We start from the raw sequence: 24,792 nt of genomic DNA, 5'->3' as shown, positions 1-24,792 counted from the left end.
TTCCCCCACCCCACCCAAAATCTGCTCTAGTGTGTTGCCAACTCCCCACCCCCCAGATGAGGTTGAGAGTGCATGAGGAACAAGAGAGGATGAGGAAGAGCCATTGTGAGCATGGGTGTCTTACTGTTCAAGTGGAACAGCAGCCAAAGCTGACTTGCGATGCATTAGGATTAGTTAGCTCGTATTGCCAAGCTTTGTGTTAAATGTGTCAACTCTCCCAGCTCAAGGAGCAATATGAACAAGTGAACTTCGTGTATGTAATGGAGCTTCTCTTCTTCTGACATAAACCCATGTCCCACAAGCTGCCCTTCCTTCCATCCATCCAGAACCGCGCCACTGAAACAGATCAAGCCCTTACACAAATAGAATGGGCTTCTCTGGATAAGATAGTGCAGGCATAGGCAAACTCGGCCCTCCAGATGTTTTGGGACTACAACTCCCATCATCCCTAGCTAACAGGACCAGTGGTCAGGGATGATGGGAGCTGTAGTCCCAAAATATTTGGAGGGCCGAGTTTGCCTGTGCCTGAGATAGTGCTTATCATCTACTCATCCTGATCCAAGCTTTTTTAAAAGGACTAGAAAAAGAAAGCAAACTTGAAATGGAACACCTTCTAGTCACCCATGTTAACCTGCTGAGATTCAGTCTTGGATGCTTGTAGACCAAAAATAACATTTAGTACACTGGTATCATGTATTTATAATTCCAGACAGAATAACTCGAAAGTGGTGATAGGAAGTAAAATAATGTTATATATTTAGTATTTGAGTTGCAGTATAGGTAATGTAGATCTTCATATAAGGAAACAAATACAATTGCTAATAAGCAAGTTCCCATATCTAAGGGAGGTCATATCTGTACTTTATCAAATTTAGCCAAGGTTTCTTTTAAAACCTCTTAAATTATTAACTGGCTTCAGTTCTCAACAGTTTTTGCACAGTGAAGACTTCTGTGTTTGTGCAGTTGTTTCATAGAGAAATCTTTTCACTCACTGGGTCTGTTGGTCAATGTAATATCCATTTTCTGAACATTTTTAGTCTGGAAGATGTGCAATATTGGTATTACTGTGCTTTAAGAATACGAGTGTTAGACATAAATTTTACCAAGGCATAGGCCAATAGCTAACAAAGAACTGTATATGCTCCTGCAACATGTTTAATTTAAATAAGAACTGTTAAAACAGAAACCTGTTCAGCCATCATTCCAGTTTTCTGACAGTGAACAATACCAATCATGCCAAACAATGCATTTTTAAAAACAGAAGGCAGGTGTGTCAGTTAGAATGCGACTGATAATTCATTAGCAGTTCCATTCTTTTCACTTGAAGAATCTTGAATCTGACCGTCAGATACCCATTTTCAAATAACATACTAAAACAAGCTTATTGTTGCATTAATAAATTACGGAGAACACGTTGATAGCTTTCATCTTATACTCATGGCTGTTCTTTCTCTGCACTCACCCCCAAAGTCAGGTGGACCGACCACTGGAAGTATAGATGAAGAAGTGGCTAAATAGAAAAAAACACCAAACAGCTGGTGAAAGGGAGAAACAGGAAAAGAGACGGAGTATTAAAATAGTTTTATACTTTTATGAGTATGTTTCAAATCTGAAACAACTAAGAGCCCTTTTTTTGTTTCTCTTTTGACCATATACTGATTGTTTTCAGTATTATAAGTGATCTCTACTTCCTAGGGAGGTTTTGAATTTCCTCTGTTGTTTTGAGAGCTTGCTCGGATGCTTACTTCTGCATTTCCTCAGAGCTGCACTTTGCACCTTGTCCTAACATTCTCCATGAAAGGATTTGTTTGATACAAAGCAACCTTGGAATGCACACCCTGCTTAAACAAATGTAGGATATGCATAAAGATTCTTCGTTGAATCCGCTAAAATGCTCATTTTTTGACCCCTTTTGGTGCAAGGTTCCACTTAAGTTTTTATGAAGTTAAATATTCATGGAAAAGTTGAAACAATCTCATTCTAACATTTTGACCAGCGTTGAATACAATGGTGTGCCATTATATTCTATCGGCGGGTTTAGGTTTTTTGTTCCTCTTCACATGGATTGCCTTTATCAGCATTCCATGGGATCCTAGCTGTACTGAGGATTGCTTCTTTTAAGAGCTCAAAAGGCTGTCAACTTAAAATCCCTGATCCTTTTAAAAAGTCCTGTAAGGATCTATTTAGGTTTCCAGCAGGAGCCAGTTAGCTCTTTACCTATTTTAGCCAATGTAGTCATCCAGATCTGAAAGACGACCAAAGCATTTTTGAGATTGAAGCAGTATAATAACGATTTTTGTTTTAAATTTTGAGCTTTCTTTTTAAACTTAACATTATATTGTGTTCAAATTAATGTTTGTTTTGCAGAGCTGTGTGTGTTGGGGAGTCATATAAGAACAATTAGTTAGGTGTTAGTCATGTATCATTTTCTCTCATCCCCCAGATGATTTTAAATCTGTTCCCTTACTCTACTTTTATTTGTTTTTTATAGTATGTCTGGATTTGGAATGAACAGGAATCAGGCGTTTGGAATGAATAATTCTTTATCAAGTAACATTTTTAATGGAACAGGTAAGCCCACTTAAAATTGCACACTTGAGAGACTTTGCTGGAAGCACATTTTGTATACAATTTTAGGGTTCCCCCCAAAATTACAACATTTGTGTAGACATTCATGATGTTTTTCAATAAATGTTCAGAGTTCTTGAATTATAAATGACTTAAGTTCTGAGTCATATAAATTAGAAGGTAAACTAAATTATTTTATTTACAAAGACACTTAAATAATGTGTGTTAAATGTCTTGCATGTAATCATAGCCCAGCTCCACCAAATTTCTGCTCTGGGTTTGCAACCTTCTTCCAGCTGAGCCCTGGGGATCTCAGGGGAAGCAGATACCACAATGCTGGAATGATGGCCTTCTCCCCATTCCCAGCCGCTGGACTTTCTCACTGCAGTGGGAATGTCATAAATTGTGATGGTAGTATTTGACACACAACTATCCATTGGTTTTCCTGGGACTCAGCTGCTTATGCTGCTGGCTAGACATCAGGCATAATTCCCCTCTTTAAACCCTCTATCATGTAGGATGTTTTGAACTACTGTTGGATCATTAACTGGGTAATTTAACACTAGACAACTACTAGTTAAATTAAAATTATATAGTGATGCCAGAGCTGCATCATCTGTAGTCCCAGTGGTAAACCACTGTTATATTGAACCTGTTCCAGTATGTTGTTGGTAATGTTGTTTTTTTCATCTTTTTTGCCAGCTAGCTATAGCCACAACATGGTTTTAGGACTGTTAATTTTGCTTTTAATTGTTTTCTGTGTCCATTCAAGAATTAGCATTTTATTTTTACTAGCTTGCGTTAAGCTCCTGGTCATATTTACAGTGCGAGACCCTCTCTAACTTGATCTCTCCATTTTGGGATATTTCTTTCCTTTTGTTGTAGGGGCAAGAAAGTGATATAAATATCACCCTGGTGCTTGAGAGTTAGTAATTATTCACTCTGCAGTGTCGTTTTTATGGGAGACAATTTTTGAGAAGAATTTTAAGTTGCCTGCATTTACTTTTAGATGGCAGTGAAAATGTGACGGGACTGGACCTTTCAGATTTTCCGGCACTAGCAGACAGAAACAGAAGGGAAGGAAGTGGGAATCCAACTCCACTAATAAACCCTCTAGCTGGAAGGGCACCCTATGGTGAGTGTGTGTCACTTAAAACTGGTACTTTGGCAGCCTAGTTTGCTTTTATCACAAGGCACAATGGATATTTGAAAACAGGTTTGTTGAACTTGATACTTGACACTGTTCTATAGTTAATGTCATTTCTTGGGCAAAAGGAAATTGCAAGATTCCAATAGAAACATAATTAAAACATATTTAGGCTGCAATCCTATACCAACTCACCCAGAAGCTCAAAAGAGGCAGAGTTCCTAAAATCAATAGATAACTTTGATTTCCTAATCTGAGAATAATTAAGGGAAGCAAGAGAATTGCCAGATCATTTGTACTATAAATTTTCTTGTTTTCACTTACCACCTCCCCATTCTACTTTCAACTGCTACTTCGTATTTTTTTATCTATATGTGAGTCAAACAGTTATTTCTGATGTACTTTCCATTGTTGTAGCAAAGAATTCATCTCTTTAGCCCAGTTTCACATTCCCATCTTGAATAGCTTGGCCTATTTTTGTGTGTGTGAAATAAGGGTTGAAGGATTGTGTCTAGAGGGTATCTGCAGATCTACCAGTCTAAGTGCTTGCAGTTTTTCTCCTGCACTTAGTCACCATAAACCATTGGAATGACGTGTTGTGTTACCAATTATCTTAGTATGTTAGAAGATACAAGATGAGGAAATGTGCCCAAGCAATTTAGAACTGCTTTCTTTAATAATACTGTGTTAAATGCTGTTTGTTTTATTTTTAAGGCACCCTGTTGCCCCCCTCCCATACCTTGACATTGTTAATTGTAAGAATGTTAACTTAAAAATAACAATCAAATCTTCTATGAAGAATTGGTTCAATAGACCTACATTTATAATAGTTTCTGCAAACTGCTGCATTGAAAGAACATATTTTTCCCTGTTTTTTAATTTCTTCTTTCATTATCTGTTGAGGTAGAAAATTTTGCTGATGGAAGTGAGAAAAATCAATAGCAGCACAGAAATATAATATCTAATTTGGTACACTTATCTTCAACACAGTTGGAATGGTAACAAAACCAGCAAGTGAGCAAACCCAGGACTTCTCAATACACAATGAAGATTTCCCAGCTTTACCAGGCTCTAACTACAAAGATCCAACATCAAGTAATGATGACAGTAAATCTGTAAGTGTCTCCTGTTTTTTAAAAAAGAAACAATTATTTTGAACCCATTGATCTAGGAAGAATTAGCCTCATCCAGAACAGGTTGAACATCAACCTCTTTGGCAGAACTTCTTTATTGTTAGTGTTCTGCCAAAGAGGTTGATGTTCAACCTGTTCTGGATGAGGCTAATTAGTACCACAGTACAGTAGTAGACTCTGAGGGTCCATAAATTTTGCTTTCCACTACTTCCCTAAATTTTATGTAAAGGAGAAATAGAGTTGGGTGGTGTGAGCACATTGATGATGCCCCATTCAAATTTCCCAGTTCATGGCATTGAACAGCTTTATACAGATCAGCAGTGGGGAGCCTGCAAGCCAGATTAAGCCCAGCACAGCTCTTAATTTGGCCTGCAAAGCCAGCCATTTCCCCCAACTATGCCCACCTACCCTACACCTTAAATCATTTATTACGCTGGGCAGGCAAAGATTCAGCTGCAAAGGAGCAAGAGGGAGCCTTCAAGTACACTCATGACTGTTCCATGGCAAGCAAAGCTTGCAGTTGGTGCTAATCAGCAGTACCAGAAAACCTTTTCCATGATAGGTTGCACTGTGGCCTTCCCAGTCATGCGACTTTGCAGCCTGCCATGAGTTCAAAGAATTGGGAGTGCACTTAGAACGCCAGGTGATTGACATGTTGCCATCCTCACCTGGCCAGCAGGGATTGAGCTCCTCCTCCTGTTCTCCGCCCCGATATAGGTGCTATAAAACATGGGGAACGAAAAGGAGACCTGCAAAGACCTCATAGCAAAAAATGACATATGGTGAAATCAGCTGGACAAATACTTAAAAAAGGAAAAGAATTTGCAGCTTTAATTTAAGGCCCTATTCCAAAGGGTTGGACTGTGGACGGCTTGAATATGCACACAGCCAATCTTCTGAGCCCATGGTTTTAAGGCTGTTGTCCTCCCTTACAGCGCTGCACTCAAAGCTCGTGGGAGGTTCAGGATCAACCTCTAACACAAGGAAACAGTTGTCACTGGGAAGAAAAAATGGTACACAAGCACGTATCTCTGTACACCTCTAAAGGGACTCTGTGGGTTACAGTTTATGTATACTTGTCCTTCTGTGTCTTTTCTCATGTTAAATTTCTTGCTACATTTTCTCTGAATAGAATTTGAATACATCAGGCAAGACATCTTCTAGTGCAGATGGACCTAAATTTCCTGGAGATAAAAGTTCAACAACGCAAAACAATAACCAGCAGAAAAAAGGGATCCAGGTGTTACCTGATGGTATGCTCAATCTCTTTCTCTTTCTCTCCTCCTGCCCCTGTTTTCCATTAAATTTTCTCACAAAAGCTTTTAAATGTTTTTTGGTTCTGGACATTTTGGGATTAATCTCATGGTGTGTTTGCCTAGGTCGGGTTACCAACATTCCTCAAGGGATGGTAACAGACCAGTTTGGAATGATTGGTTTGTTAACATTCATCAGGGCAGCAGAGACAGATCCCGGCATGGTACATCTCGCATTAGGAAGTGACTTGACAACTCTAGGTCTCAATCTCAACTCTCCTGAGTAAGTTGTTCTCTGTTTCCGTACCATTTGTTGTTCAAACTAATGACTTCAGCTAGCCACCTTGAAAAATCAAAACTTTAAATATATTTTGCTAACTGAAAATGTAATATTGGAAAGCAAAAAAAAATACAGTTTGTTTCAAGATGTTGAGTTCAACTCCACAAGCTTCCAATAAATCAAGATCCTCTTTTCATTTCCTTCTGTTTTCAAGAGTGTGAATTGGAAAAATGCTTCATATCAAATCAATTAAAACAAAACAAGATACTGATTTGCATTTGTGAATAGTGTATGTTCTTGTGCACATTTTTTTGTTTAAAACACTTACATAACGCTTATTTGAGAATATCCAAAAGGAAAAAGCATACAATTAATAATAATAATAATAATAATAATTTATTTATGCCATAAAATTTATCTACTGCTTGATTGAAAAAAACCATTGATAATAATAAAAAAACAATAAAGCACCATAATATAATTTCTAATATCTGCAGTAACCAACCAACTGCACCAACCAATATTAATAATAGAATATAATAGGTCATATTCGGTGTATAGCCACAGTCATTACCATTTATAATACACACACACCCTAGAAAGACTTTGTTTTCACTGACTATGTAATTCCTGCTTTTCTTGAGTTATTTGTTGTCTGAGCGGCGGACAATGTGCTGGACTACTTGCATTAGCATAGTTTGCTGCCCTTATTGCTAGGTGAGGAATAGCCATTGATTTTATTTATCAAGCTTTCCATAGAAAAGTGTGCAACTGAGGATCTACACGTGATATTAGTAGAGTAGGCTCATGAGAATGGCTGAAAGTGCTTATTAAATGTATGTTTTATTTTTTTGGAGGGTGGCTGTCCCAGGGAGCATGATAGACACCTCCCCCTGGCACTACATTTTTAGGAGCATTTTTCCCCTTTGCAGAGACTTGAGGAGCTCTCTTAACTGACAATCAGCTGCTGGTCAGTTGCATGGAGTCTCTGCAAAGTCCCTGCACCAATCAGCTGAAGGCGCTGAAAGCACGTTTTCAAAGGAGGTTGCTGTTAGCCAGCTAATCTGTGGCTACAGCACCCTCTTTTGAAAACATCACAGATGGGTGGGGAATACATCACGGCGTCATGTGATTGACTGGGGTAGGGGTGGGAGAACAGAAAGATCTGACCCCCCTACACAATCTCGTCCTATGCCCCTCTTTATTGGGCCTATGCCGCTACTTTGATCAGGACTCTGGTTTTGTGTTGTGTGTTGGGCTTTTGCAAAAATAAAAATGTTTGGTAATAGCATGTGAGGGCTCTGCTGCTTCCAGTTCCTTTGCTGCGTGTGAGTGTATGCGAAGAACAAGTTCCCTAGTGCACTCTTTCTCCACACATCCCATGTTCAGAGCAGAAAGGTAATTAAGCTTGAAGGTGGTTAAATTGTAATAGTTTTAAGGCCGTAAGTGGTGAATTTTAGAACCTATTGACAGTTTCAGCTGGAAAATTTCCATTATCTACATTCCCTCCATTCTACCAGAAAACAGGGTACGCTGTGACCTCAAAAGAAAGATCATAGCTCTGCTGGTATCTGAACGGTTGTTTCCCACTCTGTGGAGTATGAAAAACCTGAGGAATGGTGTAGTTCCTTCAGCAAGAGAAGAGAAGCAGTGGTATGCTCCTTCTCAGGCCTGAGATGAAGTATTGGTATGAGAAGTACCCAAGAAGATCAAGCAGCCCACGTGTTTTGCGATTTCATACATTACCGTTGCGCAGTGGAGCCAAGCCATACCAAATCAGGGTTTCAATGGCTACTGTGTTGTCTAGATAATGTATGAATTTTAGCCTGTGTGTGTGCATAAAGTAGTTTTGTGAAAAAATAACACAAATGTTGGGAGAAAGGTGGATCTTGATACCAATTCAGTCCCTTTTTTTCTGTGCAGAAATCTTTATCCCAAATTTGCATCACCTTGGGCTTCTTCACCTTGTCGACCTCAAGATATAGGTAGGGTGGATGTACGTGTGTGTGTGGTTAAAATTCCTAAGTGAGAGTCAGTGTCATGGGATCAGAATTAAATCGCTTTTCATTCCTTTATCTAGACTTCCATGTTCCATCTGAATATTTAACGAACATTCACATTAGGGATAAGGTGAGCAATACCGTCTTGTCCCTTTATATAAACAAAAGTTTGCCTGTTGAAATGCATAATGCAAGTTTCTTTGAGTTGTCTATAATTTCAGCAAAAAACTTGATTTCTAGACCGATTAAATTCTTTACTTCTCCCAGGATAATACAGTTCAGGAAAACTATTTTAACAGATACTTGTTACGTAAACAAATTAGTAGTAAGGACTATGAATATGTGAAGGACAAGAAAATTATAAGACCAGATATTTTCTACAACATTAGCTCTGCAACTGCTAAATAGGTAAATTGAAATAGACGCTAGAGGGGGAAATGGATTGTTTTATTATACATGCTAGAAAAAGTGTTGGCAACATGCTTGGAGATAGGTTCACAATCCAGTTACACTCTTCCTGCTTCGTTGAAGCCAGCTGGAATTCTACCAGAGTAATTTGTCTCATAATAGTACCCTTAACTATAGGTCAATAAAAGTTTGATTGGATTTAGTGCCTTTATGCAAACTCCTTTCTTTAAAAAGTGTTCATCTTTTTTTTTTTTCCTTTACAGTTGGCTGCAATAAAGCTTGGCCGCTATGGGGAAGATCTACTGTTTTATCTCTATTACATGAATGGAGGAGATGTATTACAGCTATTAGCAGCAGTAGAGCTGTATGTTCAGATTTCAGTGAATTTTGTATTAGGATACAAAGGAGACAATTATTCTGGTTATTTAAAATTTTTTAAATTGCTGTTTCAAATGCAAGTTATTTTATATGCCACATGTTAGGGAATTCCATGCTAGCAAGAATGACACTTGAAAGGAAACAGGTTTCTGCTTATATATTTCCCACACTTGTGCTTGCATGGTGGAGAACCTAATCTCTAATCTCTGCCAGATGATAGACACCCATCACTCATTAGAAGGAGAATACTGGGAGTTCTTAGTGTGGGGGGGGATGTGTGTGTGCACAGCTTTATCCTCTAGATTGAAGCCATTAACTAAAACCGTAATCTAAGCTCTCATAAATTGTCTTGCAATTTAGTTATCTTGTATTGCCTACTTCATGCTGTGCAAAAATATTTCGTTAATACTTCCTAATATTACCATTGCATATAGGACAATATGTTCAGTTTTTTGCTTGAGGTACTAACTTTGATAGCGGCTAGATTATTGTAGCATGTTAAAGATGTTGGTGTAGAGATATATTTTGAGTTTTAAAGAAGATTAAATCAGTGGAAATTAGCCAAGCTAACAGAATCTCTTCCTTCCTGATTGGATAATAATAGATTCAACCGAGATTGGAGATACCACAAAGAAGAAAGAGTATGGATTACCAGGGCACCAGGCATGGAACCAACAATGAAAACCAATACGTATGAGAGGGGAACATACTACTTCTTTGACTGTCTTAACTGGAGAAAAGTAGCTAAGGTATTTTTCTTCTTCAGAGAAACATTTAAAAGTTGTACGTAAAATGTTTACTTTGTGCACATTCTCAGTAGTATTTGTAAAAAATGGGGGGGGGGGGCGGTATTCAAGGCTGTGCACATTTATGGTGGGTTGTTCTACACCAAAAATTCTGATTATGTGAAAGGAGACTCTGTTGGGGCAAAGGCAGTTGCATACCAGCATTCATTACCTTGGTTCCCTCTCAGTTCGCTGACTGTTGCCCATCTTCGGAATACCTCAGATAATGGCCCTATTTATTTTTTTTTACACAAATGCTTATCAGAAGATGAACCCAGAAGTATATCAAGATCCCCTAGTTAAGTCGGAACTGTGTTCCTTCTTTTCAACTTGCTTCAGCCTTTGATTGTCCCCTCGTTGTGTAAGTGATTGAAACATATTAAGATTATTGTCATGGGGATAATTACGTAAGGATGACATCCATCAACCAGCTTCGTAGAAAGCCTGTGGGGTTTTGAGTTCACATTCTAGAAATGGCTCTTAAAACAATAGTTCGTTCACCTTAGGAGGAGGTCTGATTTATACCTTTCTGTGAATCTTGGTTGAAATGTAAATGGAGTGGTAAAATGCAGTTTATTTTGTCACAAATCTATATATTGGCAGTGGGGAACCACTACTTAGGCTCAAGCAGGGTATCTTCTGCAGCATCCAGAATCTGTTGCTAAGAGGTAACCAGGGACACTCTGGGCACTGTGACTCATATCCTACTTCCCTTTTTCTGTATCCCCGGCTTGAAGTCAAACTTGGGATGCAAAGGAGCATTTTTCTTTCTCAACTGCAGCTATTCAAATTGGGCTGCAAAGGGGGGGGGGGGGAATTCTTAGGAGGTGCATCTTAAAATCAAGCCATACCTGCGAAAGGAGGAAGTAAATCACATGTGGATTACATTACATGTAGTATTTGTTGACTGAGTACAGGATCAGTAATAGATATTTTGTATAAATGAGGACATTTCTCTCCAGACAGCTCACAATCTAAAGGCAGGAGAAGAAACAACTTAAATCTTGGAATAATTGCTTACACACAAGATGGGAGAAAGAGGCATGTCCTAGCCAACATAGCAGGAAACTAGAATGGCTAGGAGTTGGTCTTGCTCCCTGTGGACACGAGAAGGAGTTTGAGTGTGACTTTGTATCTTTGAAAAATGTTGTTTTTGTAATTTTGAACTGAACTGAATGTTATCTATCTTGAATGTGTGCTGCGATACAAATTGTAGGTAAATAAACCGTTGTTTAAAAGAAATGGATGAGAAAATACTGTATAGCTATTTCAGATCACCAGAAAACATTAGACTTTTTCTTGTTAGCCTTCATCACAGAAAGACGAATGGTGTGTTTGGATGCCGTCTTGTCTTTAAAATCTTAAGCTTGATGGGTATTCCTAAACATGCTGGCAAGCGCAAACCATTACCATTAGTACACATAACATGCAGATCTGTCCCAGATATTGAGATGGACAGGAAAGCTCTTTCATTCAGAGAACTCTGATCCAAAGAACTGTCAGAGCTTAAAAATCTACACTGAGTACACACTTCAATATGTGTGTTTTACCTATAAAGCTCTGAACGTGTTGAGGCATAACTAAAGGCCTTCCTGCTCTCATATTCCCCCCCCCCTTGTAAGATCATCTGCAGAAGTCTTGCTCTTTGTACCCATCCTTTGATAGGTAAGTTAAGCGGCCATGAGGAACAGAGCCTTTTATTTGGCAACCCTCTGACTATGAATAGTACTCCCTTGCTTTATTCCTCATGGGCCTGTGTTATTTATGTTTTAAGCATCCAGATCTTTCTGTACGCGGATTTCTCCCCCATCTCTCAGCTGCAGTCCATCACAGCCCCCAGAAAGATGCTCCTGAGGGTCAGTGCATTGCATCACGGGAGAAATGAGAAATTCCTGCATGTGAGCAAAAGTGCCTTCTGCTCACACATGGGACAATTTGGAGCCAATCCATTTGGAGCCAGTTTGGAGCTCCCACACACGCCACTGCGGTTGAGCTGCAAGGCGATATTGCTGGCAAACCTTTTTCTTTCGTTATTTATAATCTGCCCTGAGATCACTGAAGTGGAAAGGGGCAGAATATATAGGGAAATGAAAATAAATAGATGTCTGCCTATCACCTGGAGGTAGTTCTTACCAGCTACATGTGAGCAGGTGACTGACTGGCTTTACATTCCAGATATATCCTTTAGTAGGATTTAAAACTACAGCACATCATTTTCACCTCACAAGTTGCTGCTTCTTCATCATCAAGAATGCCTTCCCCTGCCTCCTTATAAAAAAGTTTGCAGGGGAAATGTAATTTATAGTCCAGCGCCTTCCAAAATTTAGAATATGTTATGCATTCTGCACATCTGCAGAATGTGGCACAGAAGAAAAAAAGTAAAATGGGGGAATAGTAGATGGACAATTTTGGGGAAACACTTTAAAGTTTGTATGTAGTGTTTTACCATGATCCTCCAGAGCAGATTTTGGGGTTGCAGGGAGACAGGAAGCCCTAAGTCTTTCTGCAGGAGTGGAAATTCATTGGCATTATGTTGGATTCTGCCATAAGTTTTAAAGTAGCTACTGGAGAGTTTTTGTAAAGCCAATTTCAAAAGTGAAGGCTGCTGCTGCTGCTGCAGCAGAATATTTATTTCCCCCTCACCATCATAATATAAAAGGAGACAAGGCCAAGAGAAGATTAGCTTCTTTGGTCAAGAGAAAATCTAGCAGATTTTATTTCCCCCTGAAGCAGCATTTTTCTTTGGGTTACACATGACCTTATAGAATTTAGTGGGCCATCTGCTGATAATGAAGTGATCGTCTTTTTTATTTGGTTTCTAGGAGTTTCATCTGGAATATGACAAGCTAGAAGAAAGGCCTCATCTGCCATCCACCTTCAACTACAACCCTGCTCAGCAAGCCTTCTAAAGACTTCCCTTGTCTTGGGGTATGGCTGTCTCAGCACAATACTCAACATAACTGCAAAACTGATGTGGCTCAGGCATCCTGGTTTTAATTCCTTATGAGGATCTGGCAATTGGCTCATGCAAAAGGGTCACCATTTGAAGTCCTGCCTTACTAATTATGTGCTGCCCAACAACTAAATTTATAATTTGTTTTTCTTTAGTTTGAGCAGGGTCGGATTTAATTTTTTTTTTTTTACTTTTTTTTTGCCAGCAGACAAGCTTGGGTCTGTAAAGACAAGCAAGTACACTGACAAAAGTTTACCACTTAGTTTCCAAATTGTAAAAAAAGGAAAAAAAGAAACAAGAAATAGACAATAAAATTTGCATTGTTCATTGTAGCACTCTTGGTAATAAAAAAAAAAAATGTTTGTGCATTTTTATGTGAAGATCCTTCTCGTATTTCATTTGGAAAGATGAGCAAGGTCTGCTTCCTTCATTTTACTTCCCCTTCAGTTTTTGAAAAGGCAGTTTTCGCCAACTTAATGCAAGAATATCTGACTGTTTAGAAGAAAGATATTGCCACAACCTTTGGTTCATTTCCAGGGTTGTGTGTTACTGAGCTTCATCTTTCCAGAATGAGCAAAACACTGTCCAGTCTTTGTTACGATTTTGTAATAAATGTGTACATTTTTTTTAAATTTTTGGACATCACATGAATAAAGGTATGTATGTACGAATGTGTATATATTATATATATGACATCTATTTTGGAAAATGTTTGCCCTGCTGTACCTCATTTTTAGGAGGTGTGCATGGATGCAATATATGAAAACGGGACATTCTGGAACTGCTGGTCAGGGGACGTCTTTGTCGCCCTGTGCACTAAAGGGCCAGATTTCAGCAGCCAAGGACATCCATACCCAAGTGAATGTGATGGGACTTAACGAAGTGAACTGAGACAATTCACTCTGGCTGTTTGAACAGCAGCGTTTCATAGGAAGAGAAAAAAAAAAAAGATCAATCTTGTATTTTCTGACCACATAAAGGCTTCTTCTCTTTGTAATAAAGTAGAAAAGCTCTCCTCACTGCAGTGTTGACTTTGATTTGAGATTGTGATATCACTTCTTCAACGATGAGAAAAATACGGAAAAAAAAGTTGAAGTATTAAAACATACTAAGCTATAAAGTGTTTGTGGCACTTAAAAGGAAGAGTCTTTTCGCTGCTGGAGCTTCATTGAATAAGAGTCGCATACGTTTCCACTGTAGGTCTGAATTCGTGATCAAACCTTGTTAATGTCAGAACAGGCTGACGTAATAATAGAACAATGTATTTTTAGCAATGGGGTAAGATGGGCAATCATGGAAGATGGTCCAAAAATTCACATTGAAATAACTTTCTTTTTGTCATGAGTATGTTGTTTAAACTTTTTGAGCAGAGAAGGTACATTTCGTTTAATGGCTATTTTTCCCCCTGGAGGTTCAAATCTAAATAAACCAACATGAAAAGCATTTAATTTGTGAAAGGCACTGTAACTATTCTCTAGGCAAAGGGGAAAAGGGGATAGTGTGTATCCTTTTTTCTTAACACATAATTCAGTCAACTGTGAATTATATTGCAATCGGATATTATAAGTTGTTACAACTTATCTGAAGTTACCAAAGTGGGAAAAGACAGCAAAATAATGTCGAGAGAAATGTTTAGTTTAAAACTTTTTTCTATATAGCGCAAAATCTGTTAGCTCTTTTCTCAAGCGACTTTGGGAAATCAGCTGCTAGTAACATTGCTATGTTTTCTGTATCAGGTGTACAGCAAATATAAATTCTACATTTTTATATGTATTTTGGGTTAATGACAGACATAAAAATATAAAATGACAACTTATCATCTTCTTCTTATTTAAAACAAAGTGCTTCCTCAGCCAGTTAATGCTGGTAACTTACACCGTGACAAATACTGCTTAGTTGCTTGGTTTTGTTTCTCAGTTATTCAATACATTTGTGTTATTTACAAAGACCTTTAAAAGGGATGGGATTGGAAATATTCTCCACATTCTATTAATTTGTGAAACATAGAGCATTACCATAGAAGTCTCCACAAAAAAAACCACACACACACACACACACACAAATGTAACGTCAGCACTGGCACATTTTGTGGTGTCAAAATGATCTCTCTCATTTTGTGCCGGACCCCATGCGTTCAAATGTTCCTGTTGCATTATAGTTTGGGATGATTGCTAGGCATGAACTACTCTCCTGCAATGTGCCCTAATAAATAATGTTGCTGTTTCAAAGGGCCTGTTTTAAAATACTTCTAAGTATAACTTTAGATGCACTTTATTGTGGCCTAATTCACAGTATTGTACATGATTGAAACTTGGAAATGAATAAAGCAAGAACAGGATGTTGATGCTAGATGCTAATATAATAAAGCATTACATGCTGCTGAGAACAGAATTCTACTTTAGACTATCATTGTTACGGAGCTGAGAATAGGTAGTAGTGGTTTATAAAACCATTGTGCCCTTCACATTCACACATTTGATCTATTTAACATTGAATTTAATATTATGAACAAAATGCTTCTGCACGAGAAAAATAGAAGACTGCCACAGGATTAAATATCTGCCTCTTAATTTCTTTTGAAAGAGAGCTGTAATTTAATGCTATTTTAATGATCCTTTATGCCAAATTGAGGAACAACTAGGTAAAAGTCAAGTATTCCCTTTTAGATAAACCTAAATGGACACATTGCTGTGTTTTTAAATATAGCTCTCATGTCATCGTTCTGGTTCCAGAAGGGTGAAACTGGGCATTATCTACTTGCTCCAGAACAGTCCCAGTAATAATAGCAGGACTTGAACTGAAGTCAGCAAGTTGCTGAACTCCTGCCTTCATCAAGTTTATATTGACAGATAAACAACAGCAATTCCATAGTGATTTGTGCAGTCCTATAAATACTACTGTTGGCCAATTTTGATGGTGAAATTTCGCTTGCATTACAATTCACAAGGTAAGTTGAAAAACAACATCTCTTTCTCAACGTTGGGAAAGTTTCAGTTGTTTCCAAATTAGTCCTATATGCACTTACTTTCCTTTCTATATGTAAACCTCATTTATTGGCAGGGTACAGATTTTTTAGATTTTAGAATGCTGCTTTTTACTAATGTCCATCATATTCCTACCCTGCAGAATACATAAATGGGCACTACCAAATTGTGTTTTTCAAAAAGAAAAGATGCTGACACCACAATAGAGGGAGCAGAGCTAATTAGGTTAAAGAAGGGACTGGGTACATTTATTTATAGTAAATAAGGAACTTGGAACAACTTGCAAATAGTTCCCAGGCAGTTTCTAATCAAGTGTTAGACCTGCTTAGTTTCAACAGTACAACTTTTATGATGTGTGCTCATCACCCAAAGAATGGTCTGAAGTGGCCATGAGCAAATTTAGGTTGAATTCACAAATATTCTATTAACAGTTTAAAAATTGCAGAATATAGTTTTGCAAGGTATTTAAGTCAGGGGTGACTAACCTGGGGGCTATATGGTCCACCAGGAGCTTTTAAGTGGCCTATGGGGAACCTTCCAACAATTCAGTAGCTTTAAAAAATACTTTTCCGATTTACCCCCTTTTTCTGTTTTACACAGCTGTTTAGTTCCATTGGGTTTGCTTATGTGCCCTTTGTTATATTGGGAGTGACTTCCATTTCTGGGGGGCTTATTTTAAAGTCTGTTGTATCATCTCTGTCTGAGGATGCTTCAGTTTTTGGATGTGCTATCAGTAGCCCCACTCATAGAATTGTAGAGTTGGAAGGGGCTGCAGGCGTCATTTAGTCCCACCCCCTGCAAAGCAGGAATCCTGGCCACAGCCATCCCTGGGTAGGCTTGGACCACCAACAGCCAGATCCACTGGCTCATTGTTTTGCTATACCATCGGCAGCTGAAGACTTGACGATCTGCCCTGCCTGTTGCCCAAAACACCACAGCTGGGGAAAAAACGCATAGGCAGTAAGTAGCACCTCTTCAATATATTGGTGAGCAAATGAAAATGAAGTAGGAGGAGGGAAGAAGGAGCAGAAATGGAATTCATGAAGGCACAAAACCAAATCTGGAAGGAATAAATTAATAACAAAATTGATTTGCAGGAAGTAAGCAGAATGAATGAAAACAAGGGAATGAAATTGAGGGCAAAAAGGAAGAAATGAATAACAACATTTTCCCCCCCCCGGGGGGGGGTGGAGTTCCGCCTCAGCCATGTCTAGTTTTCTATGTGGCCTCTTAAGGGTTGATAATGGGTCAGAGTACTGCATAGAACATTGGATAGCTTGGAGGGGCACCTGATTTTCTTTCTGAGTGATTGCTTGTCCTGGTGTTTGACACCACAGCAAGAGCACAAATGGTTCTGCTTAAGTCCCATCAAAAACAAGGGCACTTGTTAGCTTTTACTGATGTCCTTGATTTTGATGGGATAATAATGACTGCCTGCCTCTCTCTGGACAAGTTATGTGCAGTCAGGAAGGCATTTCTGCTTAGGTTGAAAGAATAGTTTAGGGAAGGGGTTGGCTGCCGTGCATTGTGGGACTCTGCTCTCGTCTGTTGAGTGTCTTCCCACAACACACTTGCTCTGCTTTTGTAACCTGCTGCTTTCTAGATGAACCTGCTGAGTGGATGTTCTTGTGTTATGGAGCAGGCGTTGGACTAGATCGGATGTTCCCGACATGAAGCCCACAGAGCCTCTACATTCCTCCACTTCCCTCAGGGCCATAGCTGTCAACTTTCAGATTTGAAAATAAGGGATCAGCAGCCTCACTTGTTCCAGGGACAGTCTACGGGATATCTAACAGTCCAGGATAGCAGCGGGAAACGGCACTGGAATAAGGGAATTTCCTGCAAAAAAAGGGAAGGTTGACAGCTATGCTCAGGGCTGTCTTTGCCAAGAGTTACCATTTTTGCCTGGAGCATTGTAGAGGGTTGGGAGAGGAAGTTCGAAGAGTGTTGCTCCTCCTTAGTTCCTCTTCCGGTTCTCTGGTTCCGGGCTGAGAATGCCACCTAAGAGGAAGGACCCAGGGGGGGTCTGTGTTTGAATTTTGGGTTTCCACCCTCTCTAGGGAGATGTCTTGCATATTATTATCCTCCTTCTGGGGGTCTGTGTTCAAAGCTGTCTCTGTGCTCTGGGCACCTGTAGGCTTGTTTCTCTCTTCTTGGGGGGCAGTTCCACTTGTTTTTCCTTCCCATTTGGTGTTCTGTAACTCTTGGTTCGCCAACCCTTTGGAATCTTTGGGGGAAGTCTTCTGTTTGGCTTCCCCTTCTTACAGCCGGCCAACCTGTCTCCCAACACCAAAGAAATGCACAGAGTACAAGCTAGCAAGGGGACACCCCCAAAGATCCGTGGCTAGGTGTGCCTCCTCAAGGCCCCGGCAGCCATTTTGTGACTGGCAAAGCCCCTTAAGGCAGCCATTTCCCAGTGGGGCTACTAAAACCTTTTGAAAACTTCAAATGTACCCACTGGCCCAGATGAATTAGGGACCCATGGATTAGATAAATTGGAAAGTTTGTGCCCATTCTAACGGATTATCCCTATGGCTTCTTGATTCAAATTATCTTTATCTCCCATCCACCCCCATAGGGAAAATCTGAATGAGAAAAAAATCCTTCATTTTTGTGTATTTTAAACATAATGCTTTTAAGAGTGGGTCATATGCATGTGGGACCAGCAGTCGTTTCAAATGTTTATATGCTACTCTACTTGTGTGTCCTTTGTGTAGAGTGATTTATTCACAGTATTTTTCGCTTATAGAAGGCACTAACTTGAAATGAAAACGGCTGGTTCTGAAGCAAGCAATTCCATTTATTTTAGTAACTATACTCTTAAATGTTCTGGTTTGGCGACTACATCCTCCTGATCTCAGCAGATAGCTTTCAGCATTTTTAGTATTTTCTTCTTCCTAAAAGTCTATTTAATTTGATACTGCTGAGGTTGGAGCCGATTTCTAAATTAAAAAAATACTAAAAAGATGTAAACCGAGAACCAGTGTTTAAATTAGCTTTGGTACTGTTCCCATAAGCTGAACTACGTACCCTTTAATGTATATTTACATGGACTAAAATTTAAATGTAAATTTGACTAGCAGTCTTCCTTTATTCATTAATTATTCAGACTAAATATTACGACTGTGGCTAAAATGAAACTTGGGGCATGGTATCATGGCTTTAAACTTTCATTTCAAGGGGATTTTGTTTTCAAATTATTAAAAGGCCTTAACAATGTAAATTGTGCCTGGATTGCTTTTATGGAAACTGCATACACCAAGTCCCTCTGGAATTAATTTGATGCAAGTCCCTGCGATTTCTCTGGATTGTAACCAAAAGCAACACTTGTAATTGGTTTGGAAGGAAGCAAGACACTGTGTGTCAACAGAGTGCTGAGAATCTTCACTTTTGATTACTTGCCGTGTCCAGGTATAGTAAAACAAGGAACTCTCATACCTATCTGCAAGGTACATTTGGATATTAACGCAAGCTGATAGGAAAAAAGAAAAGGTAATGTTTTCTCCAATTAGCTTCCGTCCCATTACAGTGGTTCCTCAGGTTACATACGCTTCAGGTTACATGCGCTTCAGGTTACAGACTCCGCTAACCCAGAAATAGTACTTCAGGTTAAGAACTTTGCTTCAGGATGAGAACAGAAGTTGTGCTCCAGTGGCGCGGCAGCAGGAGGAGGCCCCATTAGCTAAAGTGGTGCTTCAGGTTAAGAACAGTTTCAGGTTAAGAACGGACCTCCGGAACAAATTAAGTATTTAATCTGAGGTACCACTGTACTGCATTTTTACCCACTCCTATAAAGTATTTGGTGGGTTTTCCTTTTCTTTATCATCGTAGCTATTCTGTGTTAATACGTGTATATTATATTGGTGTAACCAACACGGGGGCTGAAAACATATATAAATATATTGTAAAACTTTTAAATGAAGCAAGCATTAGGAAGAACTCCACTGAGCCACCTATTTGGGAGAGATGCTAAAATCATTTGGTGTGAGGCTGCATTCCAGATAAGGTTTTTTAAAATAACTTCTGGCGTTGTTTAGTAATCGAAATAATGAGAAGATAAATGAAACCGAGGCAAATGCTAGTCAGAACTAGCTCTTTAGCTGAAGGCTTCTACATTCCTTTAAACTCATTTATCTTTCTCTGGTTCTCAACATACAAAGATTTTTCTGTTTTTTATATACAAGAGTAAATTTATCTTTTCCTCCCTGTTGGACATACGCCATCATCTATCACACAGGTTTTGGTTTATCTTCAAGTTCCTTTATAATCACTATCAGTCTGTAATCAGGTCAGCTTTGACAGGCACCATTTATGTAAATCACCAACTCATTACTTCCCATCTTGTAGTTTATGCAAATTTCTTTATACTGAAATAAAGAAATGTGCATGTGTCATGCATGATATTTAACTGTACTGCATTCCCCGCTCTCAGATTTGTTTAGACTGCTTTAAATTATCTGTGGGCATAACTGCATTGCTTCCCTTCCTTCTCTTGATTACACTCATGATTTACCTCTTCCAACACAGGTGTGTTTTCCATGAGCTTGAAAGCCCAGAATTTTTAGTTTGAGAAACTTTTAGGCATCCATCTTAAAAGTTCCCTAAACTAGACATATTCATAAAGCAAATGTTAGCCTATGGGTTTTGTTTTGTGTTTTCATTTTTAAAATATTACCTCTTATCACACAGGATTTAACATGGTGCTAACCCTAGCAAACCACTGAGAAAACTGATATAATTATGTTACATCGTTGAAAAGCTTGAGATGTTCAATGTGAATGCAATCTAGCCAGCTTACGATTCGTCCTTTCAATAGCAGTTCATTAGTACAGACTCAGGTTGGAATCCTAAACATACAGAGGAGCAAACCCCCACTGAACACAGTGTAACTTCTGAGTACACATGCTTAGAGTTGCTCTACATTTGGGGTAGCTGACATGGTGCCCTCCAGACTTTCATCAGTCACAGCCAGCATGGCCAACAGTCAAAGAGTTGATGTGAATTGTAGTTCAACATCTGGAGAGCACTATGTCTACCCCTGCTTAACATACAGTGGTACCTCGGGTTAAGCACTTAATTCGTTCCGGAGGTCCGTTCTTAACCTGAAACTGTTCTTAACCTGAAGCACCACTTTAGCTAATGGGACTTCCTGCTGCCACCGCGCCGCCGGAGCACAACTTCTGTTCTCATCCTGAAGCAAAGTTCTTAACCTGAAGCACTATTTCTGGGTTAGCGGAGTCCGTAACTTGAAGCGTATGTAACCTGAAGCGTATATAACCCGAGGTACCACTGTATTTGAAAACATCTGAAGTTAAACACTAGCTGGGTGATGAGAATTCCTGCTAAATCCCCGATGTCGCTGCCCTTAAAATATAGGGCCCGAACTATTTTGCCAGTCGTGATTCATCACCAGAATACAGAAGCTCCAGCCATAGTTTAGTGATCCCAGTTTCAATTCTTCGCATCTTCCATTTAAAAGAGACAGCTGAGAGCCAACCCAGTCAAGAGTTGGCCATACTGAGTTAAGATAGACAAGTAGCAAGGTTCCTATGCCCATCCCAAGGGACATGGCAGCATTACTCTGCCTCCAAACTCACTCTATTAAAACTTGTGATTGTTTTTTCAGCTGCCTCTCTTTTCCAATGTTTAGCAGATAGGGAACTTCACCACCCCCGACTCTCATTCTCTTTGAACGTCTTCAGGATGGGACCGCCACCTGGATTTTCACTCAAGCTGTGGCTTTGCCATTGGAGCACTAGCAAGGAGAAAGCTTGAAAGTCCTTGCAGCTTAATGTCTATCATTATCTCCTCTCCTTGCCCCATTTACTGTTGATGTGATTAGCCTTGCATTGCTATGAGGGAGGTTGGGGGTGATTTATGAAGCGGTGTGCTGGGTAAATAACCAGCAGGTACGTGAACGAGTTCATTTGACTGATCCCTCTTTTTCCCCTTCTTGAGCTATTTTCTTCAGTTCTTCTGATGCTGCAGAGGAAGCATAGGATGCTAGCTAGCTCCATTGATGTAAAGGTCCAAGGTTGATGTGATGGTCTTTAATATGACCACGGGGTTGCTTTGCCCAGCTTTCTAGCAATGGTTATACAGCAGAGCTTCTCCTTTTGCAAAAGTTTAGCTATGCCAGTTTGTTTTATAATGTACTAAAACGCTGTTCTTTTGAACAAGAACTGCAAAAATGGCTAAATCTTGCATTAACCAGATGTTAGTGCAAATCTCTACAGATTCATTCAGAAAGTTTTGAGAGAGAGATTGTCTCAATGAGCTTTTCTTTGCAAGCTTCCAGTAACTGCATATTGTCATGTTCTGAAGACAATTTTCTTGAATAATGAACCTTCCTCATAATACTATGTACTGTATATGCTTCCTCTACGGCATTGCACAAGTTGGAGGGGTGAAAAAATGTCATGCACAGATAGAAAGATTACTTTTCTCTGGAAACATCGGAGCCTTGTGGCATCTTAAAGGTGAGAAATGTTATTTAATATGGCCATAAGATGAAATCTCAGGCTATAATAAATTTGTTACGCAGTTGCTTGTGTGAATAGCAGGTGAAAGGGAGAATTGTGGGCTCATTTATTGACTTTTGGGGGTGGCATGAAAACCAAATCATTAAACAAAACCTAAAAATGGAACACTGGGGAAAAGAAGGAAACTTCCATGCCATAGGTTACAGTACCTTGACATTTTCTGCCATATATCTTTATATGAAACTTATTAAATGTCTGGGGGATTGCCTCACCGCATCTCTTCCCCCATCCTGACAAAGAGCAGATTCAGAAGAGGGAAGGGTTAATTTCCCTCTACATGGCTGAGCCTCCAGTGTCTGCAATCTGTGTTGCATCTTCAATGCAAAGACGTCTCCTTTGGTCCTTAGCCCTGGGTTGCAGGCCTAGTTATATGCTTTTCTTTGAATACTTCCACACTCCACATCTAGTGCTAAACTCTGGCCTGTAAAAATCCACTCTGAACTCATGCTTCCTTATGACCTGGTCGCTCCACGTTGATTCCTGACACTGTTGACTTTTAGATTTAAAACACACCCGCACATGTGTTCCTGAACTACAGTTCAGGAAGCGAAGTTGCATTCTGAAGGAACTGCAGTAGTCAGCTGAGTTCACAGAAAGGGGGAATCTATAATATAGCGGATAAAGTGGTTATTGACTGCCTGTAGTGTACTGCTGGGCTCTCGTGGTGAGAAATTAAGTGTCATGGCTTCTGTTGTTAAGGATGAAGAATGCTGATGGGCTGCTGAGTGGGAAGCAGCGTTCTGTATCAAGCAGCAGTGTGTGTGTGTGTGTGTGTGTGTGTGTGTAAGTTACGTACCAAGGCCGGTCCAGCTCTGCCTCTGCTTCTCCATCCATCAGATCTTCTTAAGAGATGCAAGTTGGATTTAGCTCAGCTTTGTGTGCAAATAGGAACATCTACTGGATTAGCAGTGCCCATCCAGATTATGCCTCTGGTCTCCCCGCTCCCACTGCCCAATAAAAGCATGGTGGACTTTTTCAGAGGCAACGGTCTCCAGTATGGAGGAGTGGGTTAGAGTGCCAGACTAGGAACTATAGTTTACCCTCCACAGAGTTGCAATTCCCAGCACCCTTAACTATAGATTCCCAGGTTTTTCAGGCAAGGGGTGTGCTTTAAATGTACGGTTTGTATGCAGCCACCTACAGTTCAAAGCACTGATTAACTCGGTGCCCTCCCACTGCTGCCAGGAAATCTGGATCCCACATCTGGGGGTGCCACCACAGGGAAGACCCTCTCCCCACTGAGTACTTGATGGGGAATGTGTTGTGGTTGTTGGAGTTCCCTTATCTTGCCACAGGGTGTTTGCCTGATCCCTCTATTGTTCCCTCTCCTGTTGTAGGCCTGATGAGGCAAAAGGCGGTGACTGCCTTGGGTGGCAGACTCTGGACAGTTGGGAAGGCTGGCAGATCCACACCTGAGGGAGAAAGATGAAGCTGCTGTGAACCAAGCCCCTTTGCTGGGTCTATCTCCCACAGTAGGGTTGCCATATGCCTGGAATTTCCCGGACATAGCTGGCAATTGGCCTTCAGAAGCAGTGTCCTGGCAGAAATTGCTGAAAAGTCCAGGAAAAGCCATGTCAGCAGTGTCTTTTTTTTTGGCAAATTCCCTTAAAAATAGCTCAAAAACTTCCTCCTTTTTTTTGAGAGAGAGAGATTTTGCAAAAAAAAAGCCCAACAACTTTTCTGTCCAGATTTTCACTTTTTGAAATATGGCAGCCCTATCCCTCAGGGAAGCAAAGGGAAAAAGCAGCCACTAGAGAGGCAGGGCCCTGCCTGTGAACCAACCAATGTGTGTCATTATCTGGTTTGCCTCAGGCATCAAAACATCTTGGGCTGGCCCTGGCTTGGATTGGAGAAATATTTAACCCAATCAGAGGCAGGAATTGAGGCTTCCTGTGATGAACTCTCTTCCATTAAACCCAGGCCACCAGTTCCCAGAATCTGTTTTCCCTCTGTTTCATTACTGCTAGTAGCAATTCCTGCCACTGGGTTTTTGTATATTTGGCTTTTTTGTTTTTGAGCAGACTCTTGGGATGGTACTGCTGTGTTTGTTTGTTGGAGTTGCTTTAGATTCCCTTCATTGTAAGGACATTTTGGTTGTTTTATCCCATGGCTGTTGCTGCTCTGTAGCCCTAAAGCATAGCTGTCAACTTTCAGATTTGAAAATAAGGGATCAGCAGCCTCACCTGTCCCGGGGACAGTCTACGGGATATCTAACAATCCGGGATAGCAGTGGGAAGCAGCGGGAAACGGCGCTGGAATAAGGGAATTTCCCGCAAAAAAGGGAAGGTTGACAGCTATGCCCTAAAACCCAGGGCGTGGATAGGGGACGTTCTCGAGAGAGATACTATCCATTGCTCAGGG

General features: G+C 39.9%; 1 protein-coding gene across 7 annotated transcripts in view; it reads left to right on the top strand.

The window, feature by feature from the left end:
* CNOT2 (CCR4-NOT transcription complex subunit 2) overlaps window positions 1–13,924 on the top strand; it is a 54,998-nt gene extending 41,074 nt beyond the window's left edge. For 6 of the 7 annotated variants that reach the window (XM_080972021.1, XM_080972015.1, XM_080972018.1 and 3 more), the window contains 10 exons: window positions 2,492–2,571; window positions 3,578–3,703; window positions 4,706–4,830; window positions 5,981–6,101; window positions 6,228–6,384; window positions 8,305–8,366; window positions 8,462–8,511; window positions 9,053–9,153; window positions 9,772–9,916; window positions 12,775–13,924. In XM_080972021.1, the coding sequence (XP_080828147.1) occupies window positions 2,492–2,571; window positions 3,578–3,703; window positions 4,706–4,830; window positions 5,981–6,101; window positions 6,228–6,384; window positions 8,305–8,366; window positions 8,462–8,511; window positions 9,053–9,153; window positions 9,772–9,916; window positions 12,775–12,861 (1,054 nt within the window). In that variant the 3' untranslated portion in view covers window positions 12,862–13,924. The remainder of the gene's footprint in view (window positions 1–2,491; window positions 2,572–3,577; window positions 3,704–4,705; window positions 4,831–5,980; window positions 6,102–6,227; window positions 6,385–8,304; window positions 8,367–8,461; window positions 8,512–9,052; window positions 9,154–9,771; window positions 9,917–12,774) is intronic. The other variant, XM_080972020.1, reaches the window with a different exon arrangement.
* The last annotated feature ends 10,868 nt before the right edge of the window (window positions 13,925–24,792 follow it).

Source organism: Podarcis pityusensis, assembly GCF_964106645.2.
Source record: "Podarcis pityusensis genome assembly, chromosome: 10".
Taxonomy (NCBI): domain Eukaryota; kingdom Metazoa; phylum Chordata; class Lepidosauria; order Squamata; family Lacertidae; genus Podarcis; species Podarcis pityusensis.
The sequence above is the reverse complement of the archived record's forward strand: the minus strand, read 5'-3'. Positions and strand labels throughout refer to the sequence as shown.